Source organism: Hyalella azteca, unplaced genomic scaffold (genome assembly GCF_000764305.2).
Source record: "Hyalella azteca isolate HAZT.00-mixed unplaced genomic scaffold, Hazt_2.0.2 contig13225, whole genome shotgun sequence".
Taxonomy (NCBI): Eukaryota; Metazoa; Arthropoda; class Malacostraca; order Amphipoda; family Hyalellidae; genus Hyalella; species Hyalella azteca.
In genome coordinates this window covers 628,271-642,880 of record NW_025943154.1, presented here as the reverse complement: position 1 = coordinate 642,880, position 14,610 = coordinate 628,271, and the positions used below count along the sequence as shown (strand labels likewise).

At 38.4% G+C, this 14,610-nt stretch overlaps 1 protein-coding gene across 1 annotated transcript; it reads left to right on the top strand.

The window, feature by feature from the left end:
* Positions 1-2,413: 2,413 nt before the first annotated feature.
* LOC108664991 lies at positions 2,414-13,920 on the top strand. Its single transcript, XM_018151702.2, has 13 exons — positions 2,414-2,924; positions 5,145-5,276; positions 6,446-6,620; positions 7,329-7,447; positions 7,983-8,228; positions 8,851-9,014; positions 9,590-9,718; positions 10,265-10,595; positions 10,916-11,059; positions 11,872-12,450; positions 12,824-12,948; positions 13,222-13,327; positions 13,900-13,920. Exons 1-13 carry the CDS (start codon positions 2,544-2,546, stop codon positions 13,918-13,920), a joined length of 2,652 nt encoding a protein of 883 aa, XP_018007191.1. The 5' UTR covers positions 2,414-2,543.
* Positions 13,921-14,610: the final 690 nt, after the last annotated feature.

Here is a 14,610-nt window from a genome sequence, read left to right as displayed (position 1 = left end):
CGAGATTAAAATTCTGCCGGTCTAATAGATGCGCTTTTTTTTATCTTAGAAAGTTGAACATAAAGCTATAAATCGAATAATATGCGAAATTTTTTTAGTATTTAGTAGGAAAAAGCTAAGATCTACAAATTTGAAGTCGTCAGCTGCAACACAACGCAGTAGTCGACGATCGATAGTCCCAATTCGTTTGTTATATTCACTTAATTAAATTCTAACGTCTCGCAGACTGGACATCAAACTTTTCTCGATTTGTGCTGCCTCTGAATTCTCTGTTTCTCAAGACGGAGCGTCTCAACCACGAATTTGATTTTACTCTTCATTTAATAATAAAGTTTCTTATGCGGGAAAATTAATAAATAACGCTTCTTCGACCAGATTGTTTGAAAAATAATTTTTATATATAAGGTATAAAATAATTTAGCATTTCTCTATTCGTGATATACGAAATTAAGAATAGAAGCTTGGACAGCAATTCTTTAGGCACGGAAATCCTAACTCAAATGAATTCTAACAGAGAAAAAACATTTTCTAGCATTTTCTAGGAATCGTGCCTAATCTATAAGTCACTCGTCGTGAATTATCAGTGCGCTAGGAAACGTGCACGATTCAAAGCATCCTCTCGAAGTCAGCCATGAACTGAAGGTCATCCTGCCATCTTAGTATTTTAATGTAACACTTCTTCTTGAAATTTAATTTCACTTAACAACAGCGAGTCTAACTCCGTACTACTTTGTTGCTGTCAATATCATCATTAATATTGCATTTAATGACGGTGATGCAGAGTACTCATTCAAATCAAAATATTGTGACAAAGCAAAGCAAATTAACCACCATAATCAGAGCAACGAGAAACACTGTTTCAGTAGTGCATACAGTTTACATTGCGTGCTCAACCACGCATTCATCGAACGAATCACGCATTCATACGAACAACACATGTACAGTTACGAACACGCGTCGTACAGTTACGAACAGCTAACGTCGTACAGTTACGAACAACGCACATCGTACAGTTACGATCACACGTCGTACAGTTACGAACAACACACGTCCCACAGTTACGAACACACGTCGTACAGTTACGAACACACGTCGTACAGTTACGAACAGCAAACGTCGTACAGTTACGAACAACACACGTCGTACAGTTACGAACAACACACGTCCCACAGTTACGAACACACGTCGTACAGTTACGAACACACGTCGTACAGTTACGAACAGCAAACGTCGTACAGTTACGAACAACACACGTCGTACAGTTACGAACAACACACGTCATACAGTTACTAACAACATACGTCTTACAGTTACGAACAACACACGTCATACAGTTACTAACAACACACGTCCCACAGTTACGAACACACGTCGTACAGTTACGAACAGCACACGTCGCACGGTTAGGAACAGCACACGTCGCACGGTTACGAACAGCACACGTCGTAAAGTTACGAACAGCACACGTCCCACAGTTACTAACAGCACACGTCGTACAGTTACTAACAGCACACGTCGTACAGTTACTAACAGCACACGTCGTACAGTTACTAACAGCACACGTCGTACAGTTATTAACAGCACACGTCGTACAGTTACGAACAACACACGTCGTACAGTTATTAACAGCACACGTCGTACAGTTACGAACAGCACACGTCGTACAGTTACCAACAATACACGTCGTACGGTTACTAACAACACACGTCGTACAGTTACTAACAACAGACGTCGCACAGATACGAACAACACACGTCTTACAGTTACGAGCAGCACACGTCGTACAGCCAAGAACAACATACGTCGTACAGTTACTAACAACACACGTCGCACAGTTGCGGCACATGTCGTACAGTCACTGTTGATTCAGGATACGATAACGTCTTCGTCGCATCCAGGATACCTTCGTCAGTACAGCTACGTCCCCGCCGGCAGTGCAGCTCATGCAATCCTAGGAGCAAGACTGCCAAATCACCTGCAGAAAACCTGTGTAGTTAGTGTAGTGAGTGCGCAAGTACTGCAGGAAAAGTTGTATACGTTTGTTTATGAACGTGTAGGAAGTTTAAATTCACAAATAAGCCCTAATTTTGCTATCTTATTGCTGTAGCTTCGCTCTAATTCCCTGTTGTGCTGATGCATGTTGTCGTCATTCTGTAACCTTGATGACATTTTTGAACGCCCATCGAACTTTTCTAAATGGCCGAGTAATTTGCTTGTAGTTAGTCAAGCACAATTCAGAAGCTGGATGATAGCATTAATACGCATGTTCTTAATGATTTAAATATTATTATTCACTTTGGTTATTCATCTCTACAAATTTGTGAAATCGGAGCCATCGGATGTGTCACAAATATTAGATTTTTATTCTATTCACGGTTCACAAATTCTATTCACTGTTCATACATTCTTTTCACAGCTTACAAATTTCATTCAGAGCGACTTTATTCTCAAATTGTCTCGATATTGCAATTTTTACATTTAAATTTGATCTCATTATAAATAACCCCTAGCTAGGTTAGAACTTGTAATTTTGTCTAAAGAGAATGGCAGTTGTGAGGCTAAAACCATTACTTTTACGTGTGGTGCTCGTGTCTTCGTTAATAACCAAGGTGTTAGCCACTACAAATAACGTTGGTTGGGGACTAAACGAAGAAACTGATATTGAAGAGCCTAATGTAGCTTTAAACACCGGCCAAAACGCTTTAGTTTCCACGTTCCCTACGGAAACAACTACTGTCGTGGCTGGAGAAACAGCCACAAAACCGTTTCAAAACACGGCGGTGGACAAGAAGGATGAGATTGAAGCGGGAAGAGAACCTAAAACCCCTGGCGAGGTTGAGGTTATCGATGGAAAATACTATGGAATCGTTATCGAAATTAAAGACGATGTAAAAGAAGATGATAAACTCATCGAGGAACTGCAGGTAATATAAATATGATCGATCCCATTTGTCTAAAGCATTTTCAATGTGTCGTGACTAGACTCTAATGGGAAATTAATCGCTGGCGTCGAAAAAATTCTGACTCAAAGTGAATTACGCGATATAAGAGAAGTCATTTTTATATCCAATGTGCATGTTTTAATGGAGCTGAACATTTTTAATCGTTGCATTAAAATTACATAACAGCAGATAGTTTTCATCTAATCAACCTCAATTATTTTTCTTTTAATCAACCAATCCTGAAAATAAGCGCATTGCATAGTGCAAGATTTTAGCCCAGGACCTGCACAGTTGTTTACTTGACAAGCGCTAATTATACAGGCTTTACGCACAGCAAACTTTTAGCCTTGTGTATTGTTCTTATCTGTGTGTTGTATGATGTTCTCAGTGGCGTTATGCGTGTTGTTCTCAGTGGCGTTATGCGCGTTGTTCTTAGTGACTTGTTCTTAGTGGCGTTATGCGTGTTGTTCTTACTGGCGTTATACGTGTTGTTCTTAGTGGCGTTATGCGTGTTGTTCTCAGTGGCGTTATGCGTGTTATTCTCTGTGGCGTTATGTGTGTTGTTCTTTAGTGGCGTTATGCGTGTTGTTTTTAATTGTGCACGTACTTGTTTACTTGACGTCTGCTAATTACGTTAGCTTGACATCTAAAGAAATCTAGATCGGTTTGCTTAATCGATTCATAACATCCTGACATCTATTTACTCTAACATGAATAATCAGCAACTGTACATAATACGAACAGACTTATTCTTTATATCCCTCTAAAAGCAGGCTCAAGAATTGTTTTTTAGTTAAATGTGAATAAGATCAGTTCGAGTCGTGCAAATTGACGTCATTTGCTTTAGAAAGAGGCTGTTGCCCTATCCATGTGTTAGGTTATCGTAAAATAATTTGTTTCAACAAAAATAGCAAAAGTGATGTGAGAAAGTCGTGTAAACTTTAATTTATTTCAATAAGTAATTAATATTTATTTTTTAATGAGTGTTTATTAATTTTCGTTCTATTGGAACACTTAATATTTCTTCCAACAAAATTAAAAAAAAAAGTAAAAAGAATAACGCTGTAGGAAAGATAAGGAATTCAAAATTTCAAAATGCGGAAGGTGGTTTGGGTTTAACTTTGGAACATGACGACAAATTATATTATCAATACAATATATTTCATCAGTAATAGCTTCAAATCAATAAATATTCTAACACTTGAACATTCATACGAAGTACCCTCTCATACAGAATTAAATAGCATAGGAAAGAGCGCCTAAATTCATTATGAATCCATCGAAAACATTTTGATGAAGATATTATAGAAGCTATGAAATTAAGACGTCAAGTGTAAATTCTTAACCTCTATGTATTTGTGTTCTTTGGTCCAATAATTATTTATCTAGGATTCAATTTCTTTCGTTTAAATTTGCCTTCTCTCTTTTGAGTGTACATGTATTCAATAAATTTTTTGAGTAATGATGGAGCCGGAAACGTTTTCAATGAAGATGCAGTTATTTTACTAATTTTTATATTTACCATCAAGTTCTCGGTTAACTTACAATTTAAGAAAAGCAAAGACATAAATTCTTTTACTCTAAAACAAAATTATTCTTGAATAATGTCACGCATTGCTTGCCTTCTCAGTCGCTGGGATGATAGATTAAGAAACTGAACTAAGAAATAAAATGCGTTTACTTCTACTCAATTTGTTCATACATGGATCATACAAATACATGGATCATACATAGATCATAATTAAATCAAATTAGAAGGCGACTGGCAGCTCTCAAGTCACGTTCACGACTGAGAACTGTTCGTTGGTTTCTAGTGTTGCAATTATTGATTCATAAAAATAAATAAATCTTTAACGTCATATAACCAATATAAAGGCAATTATAGTTACCGGTCCGTTGTTAAGTGACGCGTAACTTACTTACAAGACCCTAAAATTATGCGTAACGATCTTTAATGCAACTTAAACATATATTCCAAATTCAATTAAAAACTAGAATAAATGCCGTTTACAATTAATTCTGTAACGAAATCACACGTATAACGACCGGGATATCAAACTTGAAGAAAATATCCACGAATGTACAAGTATTTTGAACTGTAATTACACGCGTTTAATAATTCTTCGAAATTTTTTCGTATTAAGCCTCACAGTAGCTAGAGATATATATTTTTGTGTGTTATATCATATATATCATTTGCAGATAATGCTGAATTTATCATCCTCTGTGCTGAGGGAGCTCACAGCGGACAAGGCAGGCACGAGGCCTCTGGAATTTGGTGAAGTGACCATCAGCATCCCACACCACTGGCAGCGTCAAGAACCTACCCTGCAGGTGAAGGTTATCTCCATTACAAGATCATTAAGGCGAAGGTAACCACCTTTACAGGATCATTAAGGTGAAGGTAACCTCCATTACAAGATCATTAAGGTGAAGGTAACCTCCATTACAAGATCATTAAGGTGAAGGTAACCTCCATTACAAGATCATTAAGTAGAAGGTAACCTCCATTACAGGATCATTAAGGTGAAGGTAACCTCCATTACAAGATCATTTATGGTGAAAGTAACCACCATTACAAGATCATTAAGGTGAAGGTAACCACCATTACTGGTAACATCCATTATAAGATCATTAAGGTGAAGGTAACCTCCATTACAAAATCATTAAGGTGATGGTTACATCCATTACAAAATCATTAAGGTGATGGTAACATCCATTACAAGATCATTAAGGTGTAGGTAACATCCATTACAGGATCATTAAGGTGAAGGTAACATCCATTACAAGATCATTAAGGTGAAGGTAACCTCCGTTACAAGATCATTAAGGTGAAGGTAACCTCCGTTACAATATCATTAAGGTGAAGGTAACATCCATTACAAGACCATTAAGTAACCTCCATTACAAAATCATTAAGGCGAAGGCAACCTCCATTACAAGATCATTAAGGTGAAGGCAACCTCCATTACAAGACCATTAAATAATGATCCATTGCAAGATCATTATTTTCTGAAATTTCAAATTTCGTCACTCAATCCATCAATACGAGAAGTAATCAACACGATCCACTGCTGAAAGATTATAGTTCGTTAACAAATCTTGACTCAACTTTGAGGAGGTTTAATATTTTTTCTATAGAGTTATAAGATTAATTTTTAACACTTCCCTTTTGTGTAATATTCTTATGTAGGCCATTGTTAAAATCCTCGTATTTTTACATTCCAAATACACCAGATATGGGACTACTTAAAATTTTGCGACGAGTGAATAATTCATGAATGTTTTCTTCAGGTCAATTGTGTAACATTCAAATTGAATTATATAATCCCATTTATGTTGCTGCGTCGGCATCTTGACAAAGACCGACACCTATAGTCTATTGATTGAGCCAATTACCACCAAATTAATCCAAGTAAGGTATAAAAATTAGGTATAAATTAGTTGCTACTTCTGTTGGACCGCGAATAAGGCTACCCTAAAATGCTCGTTGACTGGTCCAGGTTGCGGTGCAGTCTCCGTCGGTGGTGGTGTCAGCGCCAGACCCTCAGTACGGACACATCCCGTACACCCTGCAGCCTGGTGGATGTGGAGAAGAGGGACTCTACATCCACCTCACCCCTGACTACGTCAAGAACATGCGGAGTATTTTGGCCACGTTGAAAATCGGCGCCCCTAGTGAGGACTGAGACCGTGCAAGCATGTAGAGTTCTGTTCATTTCGTGATAAATTTCGCGGTGGAAAAGAATTTAGGACCGTAGCATTCCTCGCATAATATCAAAAGCTGTTGACAGAAGCAAATGCACTCGAAAAATGCAAAGGTTAACTGCTTATGATGTAGTGGTGACAGGTTTGATTAGGCCATGTTGCCCTGTAGCCAATTTTTATCATCCGGCCAACTTGCCGTATTCGGATCTAAATTTCACAACTAAATGTGGGCTGAAAACCTTCAACTCTCTGCTCTAATCGTTATGATCTTAACCACTCGGCCACTCCGAGCTTAAAAATTTGATGAATGGAGCTGGAAATCTGGTTACAAAATTGAACAACAAAAACTATCTAAGACTGACGCTAAATTAAATGTTTCTAATTGCCATAGTCAGAGAGAAAGTGAAGATAAATATGCTTGTTAAAAAATATGAATAATATTTACAGTAGGCCACAAACAGTGACCCTCATAAGTCATTCAAGTTTTACTCCAGCCTGAAGGATTATTTTTATCAAAATCCGAAGTTTTCACTGCTATTTTTGTAACCAAATGTAGTCTATATCAACGGTGATAGTCGGTTTCTTAAAACGATTAGTAGATCAAACATTATTTGCTTTTAATGTAAGTCTAACAATTCGAAATAAAGGATGATTAAAAAGTGACCTATCTCCCACTAGGGAGAGTATTTATTCACGAGTGGGCTCACTACCGCTGGGGCGTGTTTGATGAATACGTCGACTCGCCCTCTCGCAGACCGAATGATGAATGGCCGTTCTACTTGGACGATGATTTACAGGTAAATGAAACCATATTTGTTTCAGAGGATACCTCAGCGAAATAAATACCTCAGGCAAGTAAAATCATGATACTTTTATTGTTTTCTGTCATTGGACATGTGTTGTGCATTCTACGTAACAACAGAATACTCGCTCTCCTGACGGCATCTTTATTAATTTATGAAAATTTTCAAGCCAATCTTAGCTCTCAAATTCATACGTTTCTTCCTCCTCAGGCTGTTATGGAAGAAAAACATGAAGTTACTGTAAATCATCTACGAGCGACGATTAACATTTCTATGTAATTAATATTGGACTCACTTTCTACTATACAAGCCTGTAGCACTAATAATTGAGTCTTGTCAAGTAAACTAAAATGTATTTTATAGATTAAGCATGCACAGTTTAATGCGCCCTTTATTTCTAATAATTTATTTCAGTGAAGTGGTAAATCTGATTCAAGTCTTTACCCGAACAATTTTTTCAAATTACCTGAGAATCTGCTATCTAATTAAATTATTTTTCCGCTGTCGTCACAAATTCGTCTATTTGCAGATCCGAGCTTCAGCTTGTCCTAGAAACACCACAGGGTGGATTGCTCGCCGCATCGATTCTACAGCGTCCTCTGTGATGTTTCCACTTACGAATGTTACTGTTCAACCCGAAAGGATCAACTCTGCACTAGGGCTTTGTCTAGCTAGGAATAACGAGAGCCTGCCTCCACAAGACTGCTTTTTCTACCCAGATCCTGACCAGGCGGTGGTTAGGTCCCTGATGGGCTACTTAGGAGGCAAAAGGGAGGTATGGAGCAGCCCGGGTCTTTACTTCCAAAAAAAGTTAAGAGATCGTAAGTTCATCAGCCAATCATTGACGGCCTTTCAAGCAAAATCCACCAATCATAGACAAGAAAATAGAGCGTAACTACTTAGGTACACTTAGCGAGTTTTGAAAGTATGGCCCCAGGGGGCCATCAGAACGCAAACAAAATAATCTTTTTACTCTTCAAAACGCTTACAGTGCCTCCAAAAGATTGCTACAGTCGTAATGCTCTGATTGGTCCTAATTCAGCTGTCACATGGCGAAAACTCAGATATTATTCGAAAACTCAGATGAGTTAATTTGTTACATTTATGAATCTATTTAATAAGATGCAATATACGTGGCCACATTTGCATTTACCTGGTATTACTTCTCATAATAAAATGAATAAATTTAATAGTGAAAAGTGAGATAAATTCTCAATCTTTTCACTAAACTAACCGAAAACCTTAAGATCCAATTCATGATTGTGCGCTCATTCGAGAATTGAAACATAATATACGCTGATTCGCTTATAAAGTTTAATAAATTGTTATCTAGTATGTATTTTATTGTTATCTAGACTAGAAAATTATCTGGTAACTCTAAGTAATTATTTTATTAGATAGAGGAGATGATTGATCGTTTCTGCGGCACCGCCCGAGTGCCCCACGACCCAGAGGCCCCGACGCTCCACAACTTCATGTGCGCGGGACAGTCGGTGTGGGAAGTCATCAGTTCGCATAGAGACCTCGCCCCCAAATGCAGCAACGACAGCCGACAAGAGAAGTGAGCTGTGGTGGTGCAGTGGTGAGAGACTCTATCTCTCGCGCCCAGCTCCCGGGTTCGAGTCCCACTGAGGACAAGTTCTTCTAGGAAGCTCCGCTCATGGTCAACTCAGCCATTCATCCAACTCTGGTTGATAAATGAGTACCTGGCTTGTCCAGGATGTTGTGTAATGCAATAAAATGGTTCTGTCGGGTCAGCGAGCCAGTGATGGTCGTGGAACTACCAGTGGCATATTAAGTGCCCGGAAAAACTGGCCTATCACCCCCTCCCTTACCTAGTTGCCACTACCAGAATGGGAAATTACAACAAGAGATCTCCCCCTCCCGTTTATATTTTACAAAAATATATTTTTAATGACTAATTAAAGGAGTTTTTCGGCATAGTTAATAGCAAATTGATTCAGACATAATTTTTGACTCAGTCATAATATGTAAAAAAAAATTCTAATTCAATTCGTTCCAACACAACTCATACTCATTCTTGGTTTTATACTCAACAATTTTTGCTTCCATAATCACAGTGCCAGTTTTACAAACAGTATCCTAGAATATCTCTAATTGTTTTCTAATTTTCAGGGCTTCTCACTCTTCCGTCAGCAGTAAAGTCAAGTTTTACGTACGAAAAAGATTTCATTTCACTACCCTGGCTGTCGTACTCGAGTGTTCGGCGCCGCAACTGCAGCTCATTTCCGATCAGCTGGAATTGTGAGTGACTTAAAAGTTCTCAAGAAGTAAAATTTGCTGGCATTCAAGTAGGAGTTGCTAGTGCCTAGGTAGGAGCTGTTATAATAGGAGCTGAGTATTCATGCATGTAGGAATTGCTAAAATCACAGTAGGAATTGCTGGTATCCAAGTAGGCGTTCTTAATTGGTATGCAAGTAGGAGCTGCTACTATTTAAGTAGGAGCATTTATAGTAGGCCTTGCTAGTATCCAAGTATGAGTTGCTGGTATCCAAGTAGTAATTGCTTGCATGCAAGTAGGAGTTACTATATAGTGTCCAAGAATCGATTGCTAGGAGTTGCTAGTATAAAAGCAGGAGTGTTTTTTATCCAAGTAGGACTTGCTAGTATCAAAGCAGGAGTTGCTATCAATAGAGTAATTATTCGCATGATGTGCAAAATTAACGCCCCATCTTTTCCGCAGCAGAATGCATTCCGTGTTATTTCATATAGGTCAATAGTTCATTTTTACCAGAATAATTCCGTGATGATAACCGTGATTTTTGGATAATTAAATCATTTCTGTTTCAGGTTTCAAAGCACAGTTTCAACGCCAAACCTGGTCGTGAAAATAATTTTCGTACAATCGGACAGACGTCCCGACAATTACTCAGCGACCCAAACATCCGTTGGTTCTTCGACTGACCTCAGTGAAAAAATGATGCCCCCTGTTGACCCGATTCATTTGTATACGACTAATTCATTTAATGAATCCATTGAAAGAAACGAAAGTGAAGCTTATCTTGGATACACGCTTATGAATTCAAGTGGATCAAGCAGTTATGAGACCAAATATCCATCATCAAACGATGTCATCGCGGAGTGTAACGCCTCTAGTCCACTCGTAGAGGATGCGCTGCAGGTTTGATTGCCAACTTACAATTGTCCAATCCATCACCACTTAACTAAAGTCATGTTAATCTGACGTATTGAGTAAACATTAATTAATTAAACATTAGTCCTTTATGTTTAATTTTAAGCCCTAATTAATTTAGTCCTAAAGTCTTTTTATTTGATTAGTCATAAACTCGTATTATTTAATTAGTCCTAAACTCGTATTATTTAGTTTGCATATTCGATGGTTGTTTTTAAAACCGTAAGTTTGTATCATATTTTATCTCATAAACTTTCAAAAAATCTCCTGGGAAAAAAATCGCCATAAGATGATTTTACGCTGTGCAGTCTCTGCTGTCGGAAAATAATTCTCTCGTCGTGGCGGTGGTTGCGAAGACTGACGACCTCGTCGCGCGCGTCTCTGCGAGCGTCAGGCCAGAGACCAGCAGCGCTCTGCGACTCCTCTCTGCTGCAGGAGACTGTACACGTGCAGTGAGTCTGGCAGGAGACTGTACACGTGCAGTGAGTCTGGCAGGAGACTGTACACGTGCAGTGAGTCTGGCAGGAGACTGTGCACGTGCAGTGAGTCTGGCAGGAGACTGTACACGTGCAGTGAGTCTGGCAGGAGACTGTACACGTGCAGTGAGTCTGGCAGGAGACTGTACACGTGCAGTGAGCCTGGCAGGAGACTGTACACGTGCAGTGAGTCTGGCAGGAGTAGACTGTACACGTGCAGTGAATCTGGTTCCATGCACACGCGTATCTATAGGCTTTGATTCAATGCACATGATTCTCTGGGTACGGTTTTGTGCTCATGATAGGCGTAAATTTTCGCACAAATTTGATTTCTTTAGAAATCAATGTGAAAGTAATTTCTGAATTAATTTTAAGGCAAATTACCGTCCTTCGACCATCTTATCATGGTGTCATAAAACTTTCAATATTAAGTCAAATCAAACGAACTCGGAGATCTCGATCTGCTCGAAGCATCACATCTAAATCAGTAAGCAATTGACAAAGCGAAAATTAATATCTAACAAAATTAATTGGACTCACTCACATTTTTCTCTAATGCAGCATTTGTAAACGATAATTTCATCATCGTGTTGATGGACTACATCAAACAACATCCTGTCACAAGTGCACCTGCATTAAAATAACAAGATCAATTGCAGTTCATTAGTTTCAATCATAGCAATTATTCTCACTAAACATTAATTCTAATTTTATTCGTTGTGCTAAAACTTTCTGAATGAAAACTTTCTTTTTATGCTACAAACTTTCTTCTTTCGTTCTCCCATCAGAACGATCAATGTCTGTCGTTCGACCCCGCAAGCATGGATTTAAGCGAAATTCTCACGTCACTTCTTCGAACGCTCAAGTTTGAATCGGACGCCATAAAAACTGCATCGAGCGACAGACAAACAAGTTATAACATCGCCAGGCCAATGGCTTCGAATTTGGACACAATTGATAACAGAGACATGAAGAACAACGGCTCTGTTCGCAACAGGAGGGATGACAATATGGGCGGCAACAGGAGGGATGAGAACATGGGCGGCAACAGGAGGGATGAGAACATGGGCGGCAACAGGAGGGATGAGAACATGGGCGGCAACAGAAGGGATGAGAACATGGGCGGCAACAGGAGGGATGACAACATGGATGCCAACAGGAGGGATGACAACATGGATGCCAACAGGAAGGATGAGAACATGGGCGGCAACAGAAGGGATGAGAACATGGGCGGCAACAGGAGGGATGAGAACATGGGCGGCAAAATGAATGATAACAAAATACGAGTCCACAGGACGGATGAAAACATGGACGGATCAGGCCACAAAAACGGAAGGTTCAACGCACGCTCCGTCCTCAGAGAGATGGTGCGATCAAAATTTTCTCTGAATTATTCTTGGGCATAAATTATTCAATTAATCTGACAGAGGAATACATAATTTCGTGAGAGAAATTAGTTCTGTGTTTTTAGTGTGAATTCTAAAATTTCCAAGCGATTTATTTAAGTCACTGTTAACCTAGAGCCCTCTTTAGGTCAGTTATATCATCATTTCTTTGATTAAATAAAAAAAATCCTGAGCAAACAGTTCGATATATTTCATAGGTAATTTTTCTCAAATAATACATAATAAAATAATTTCGCAGAAAACAGACTAGCAATAATGACTTTTGAATGAATCTTTCTCATCCCCCCCCTCACCACACACCCCCTCACTACACCCCCTCACCACACCCCAATAGGTCTACTCCAAAGACCTCATCATGGCGCCCGGGTCCACGATGTGGTCCGCGTCAGATGTGGTCTTCCTGGACCACTGTGTGGGCCACGCGGTCCTGCTGCTGCAAGGGCCGCCGCAACTACACAGGTTCGCAGAACATTTCATTTCTGCCCCTGTATATGCGTCTAAAACATTATTTTAGACGCATTGTTTGCAGCTTTAACTATAATTACTTATATATGGCTAAATTTAATGCACACGTATTCCACGATTAAAAAAAAGTGTATTCCTCCAATATATAATTTTTTCCTTGATTATCCAATTTTATAAATTATAAAATTGATATTCTTTAATAATCTAATTTTTCCTGAATTCTGCATTGTATATTCATAAGCCGATGTTGGACTTGTATTTTTACAGCCTCCATCTCTCGCTGTCTAAGCCCGGGCGCAATTTGTCGTTGACCGCTCGGCCGCTCCAGCGCAACAACAGCAGGAGCAAAGTCTTCCAGTTGCACTGCACCGAGGTAAGTAACTGCTACTTCTGCTCATCGGTGAGAGAAATATTCTTTTGTATGTTACTTACTTTGATGAAACTTCCACAGTTTCTTAGCTGCAAGGTAAGTAACTGTTACTTCTGCTCATCGGTGAGAGAAATATTCTTTTGTATGTTACTTACTTTGATGAAACTTCCACAGTTTCTTAGCAGCGAGGTAAGTAACTGCTACTTCTGCACATCAGTGAGAGAAATGTTCTTTTGTATGTTACTTACTTTGATGAAACTTCCTCAGTTTCTTAGCAGCGAGGTAAGTAACTGCTACTTCTGCTCATCAGTGAGCGAAATGTTCTTTTGTATGTTACTTACTTTAATAAAACTTCCACAGTTTTTTAGTAGCAAGGTAAGTAACTGCTACTTTGCTCATCAGTGAGCGAAATGTTCTTTTGTATGTTACTTACTTTGATGAAACTTCTGCAGTTTCTTATTATGGCAGCCAAAAATAAAAGTAATGGAGGCGTGTAATTGTACTTGGAAAGTTTTGAAAGCTACATATGAAAATAATTACGTATATTAACAATTACAATTTTTATTTCAACGCAGGAATTGCGAATATCAACTTAATTGGAACATGGTTGTTCTAATCAACGTCATCAGAAAATTTATTAATTTAAATCTACCCGGAATTTTAGTGTGAATTCAACAAATTTTATTATTGATAAAAGCTCAATAAATATTTATTTTCTGTTTCATTGTTTCCGTCAATATCAAAATGTGATCTCAGCATTCGCGGAACGAATCAGACTAAAGAACTCTTGTCCGATGTTATATCAATATAAACATCAAGCGCCCATTACAAAATGTTTTTCACGCTAAATATTCTTTAGATAATTTATCCGGCTTGAAAATTTATCCGTGATGTCTGTAATATCCAATCGTGGGAGCCTTTCCGCAGTGTCTGCTAAGATTTATTTTTATTAACCTTCGTTATGGCATCAAGACATTTTTTATTATAAAAAAAACTATACTGATTATTCTATCCGAAGCTCAGGCTTGAGCATTGTTTTTATTGCAGTTTCTTCGCAGATGTATCACAAATGTGCATAATTACCAGCTGAAGTTACCGTTTTCTTCACTGCTTCAATCCTAACTCACAACAATTCTGAATCAAATACCCTTATCTCAAAAATGGCACTCAACAATAATTTAATGCAACTCACCCCTTCAATTTAATAAAAACCTGATTAATTTCTTCCATTAATTAAAAAAAGCGTTCAGGTTTTCCAGTTGGATGTAAATAAACGTGGACTTACC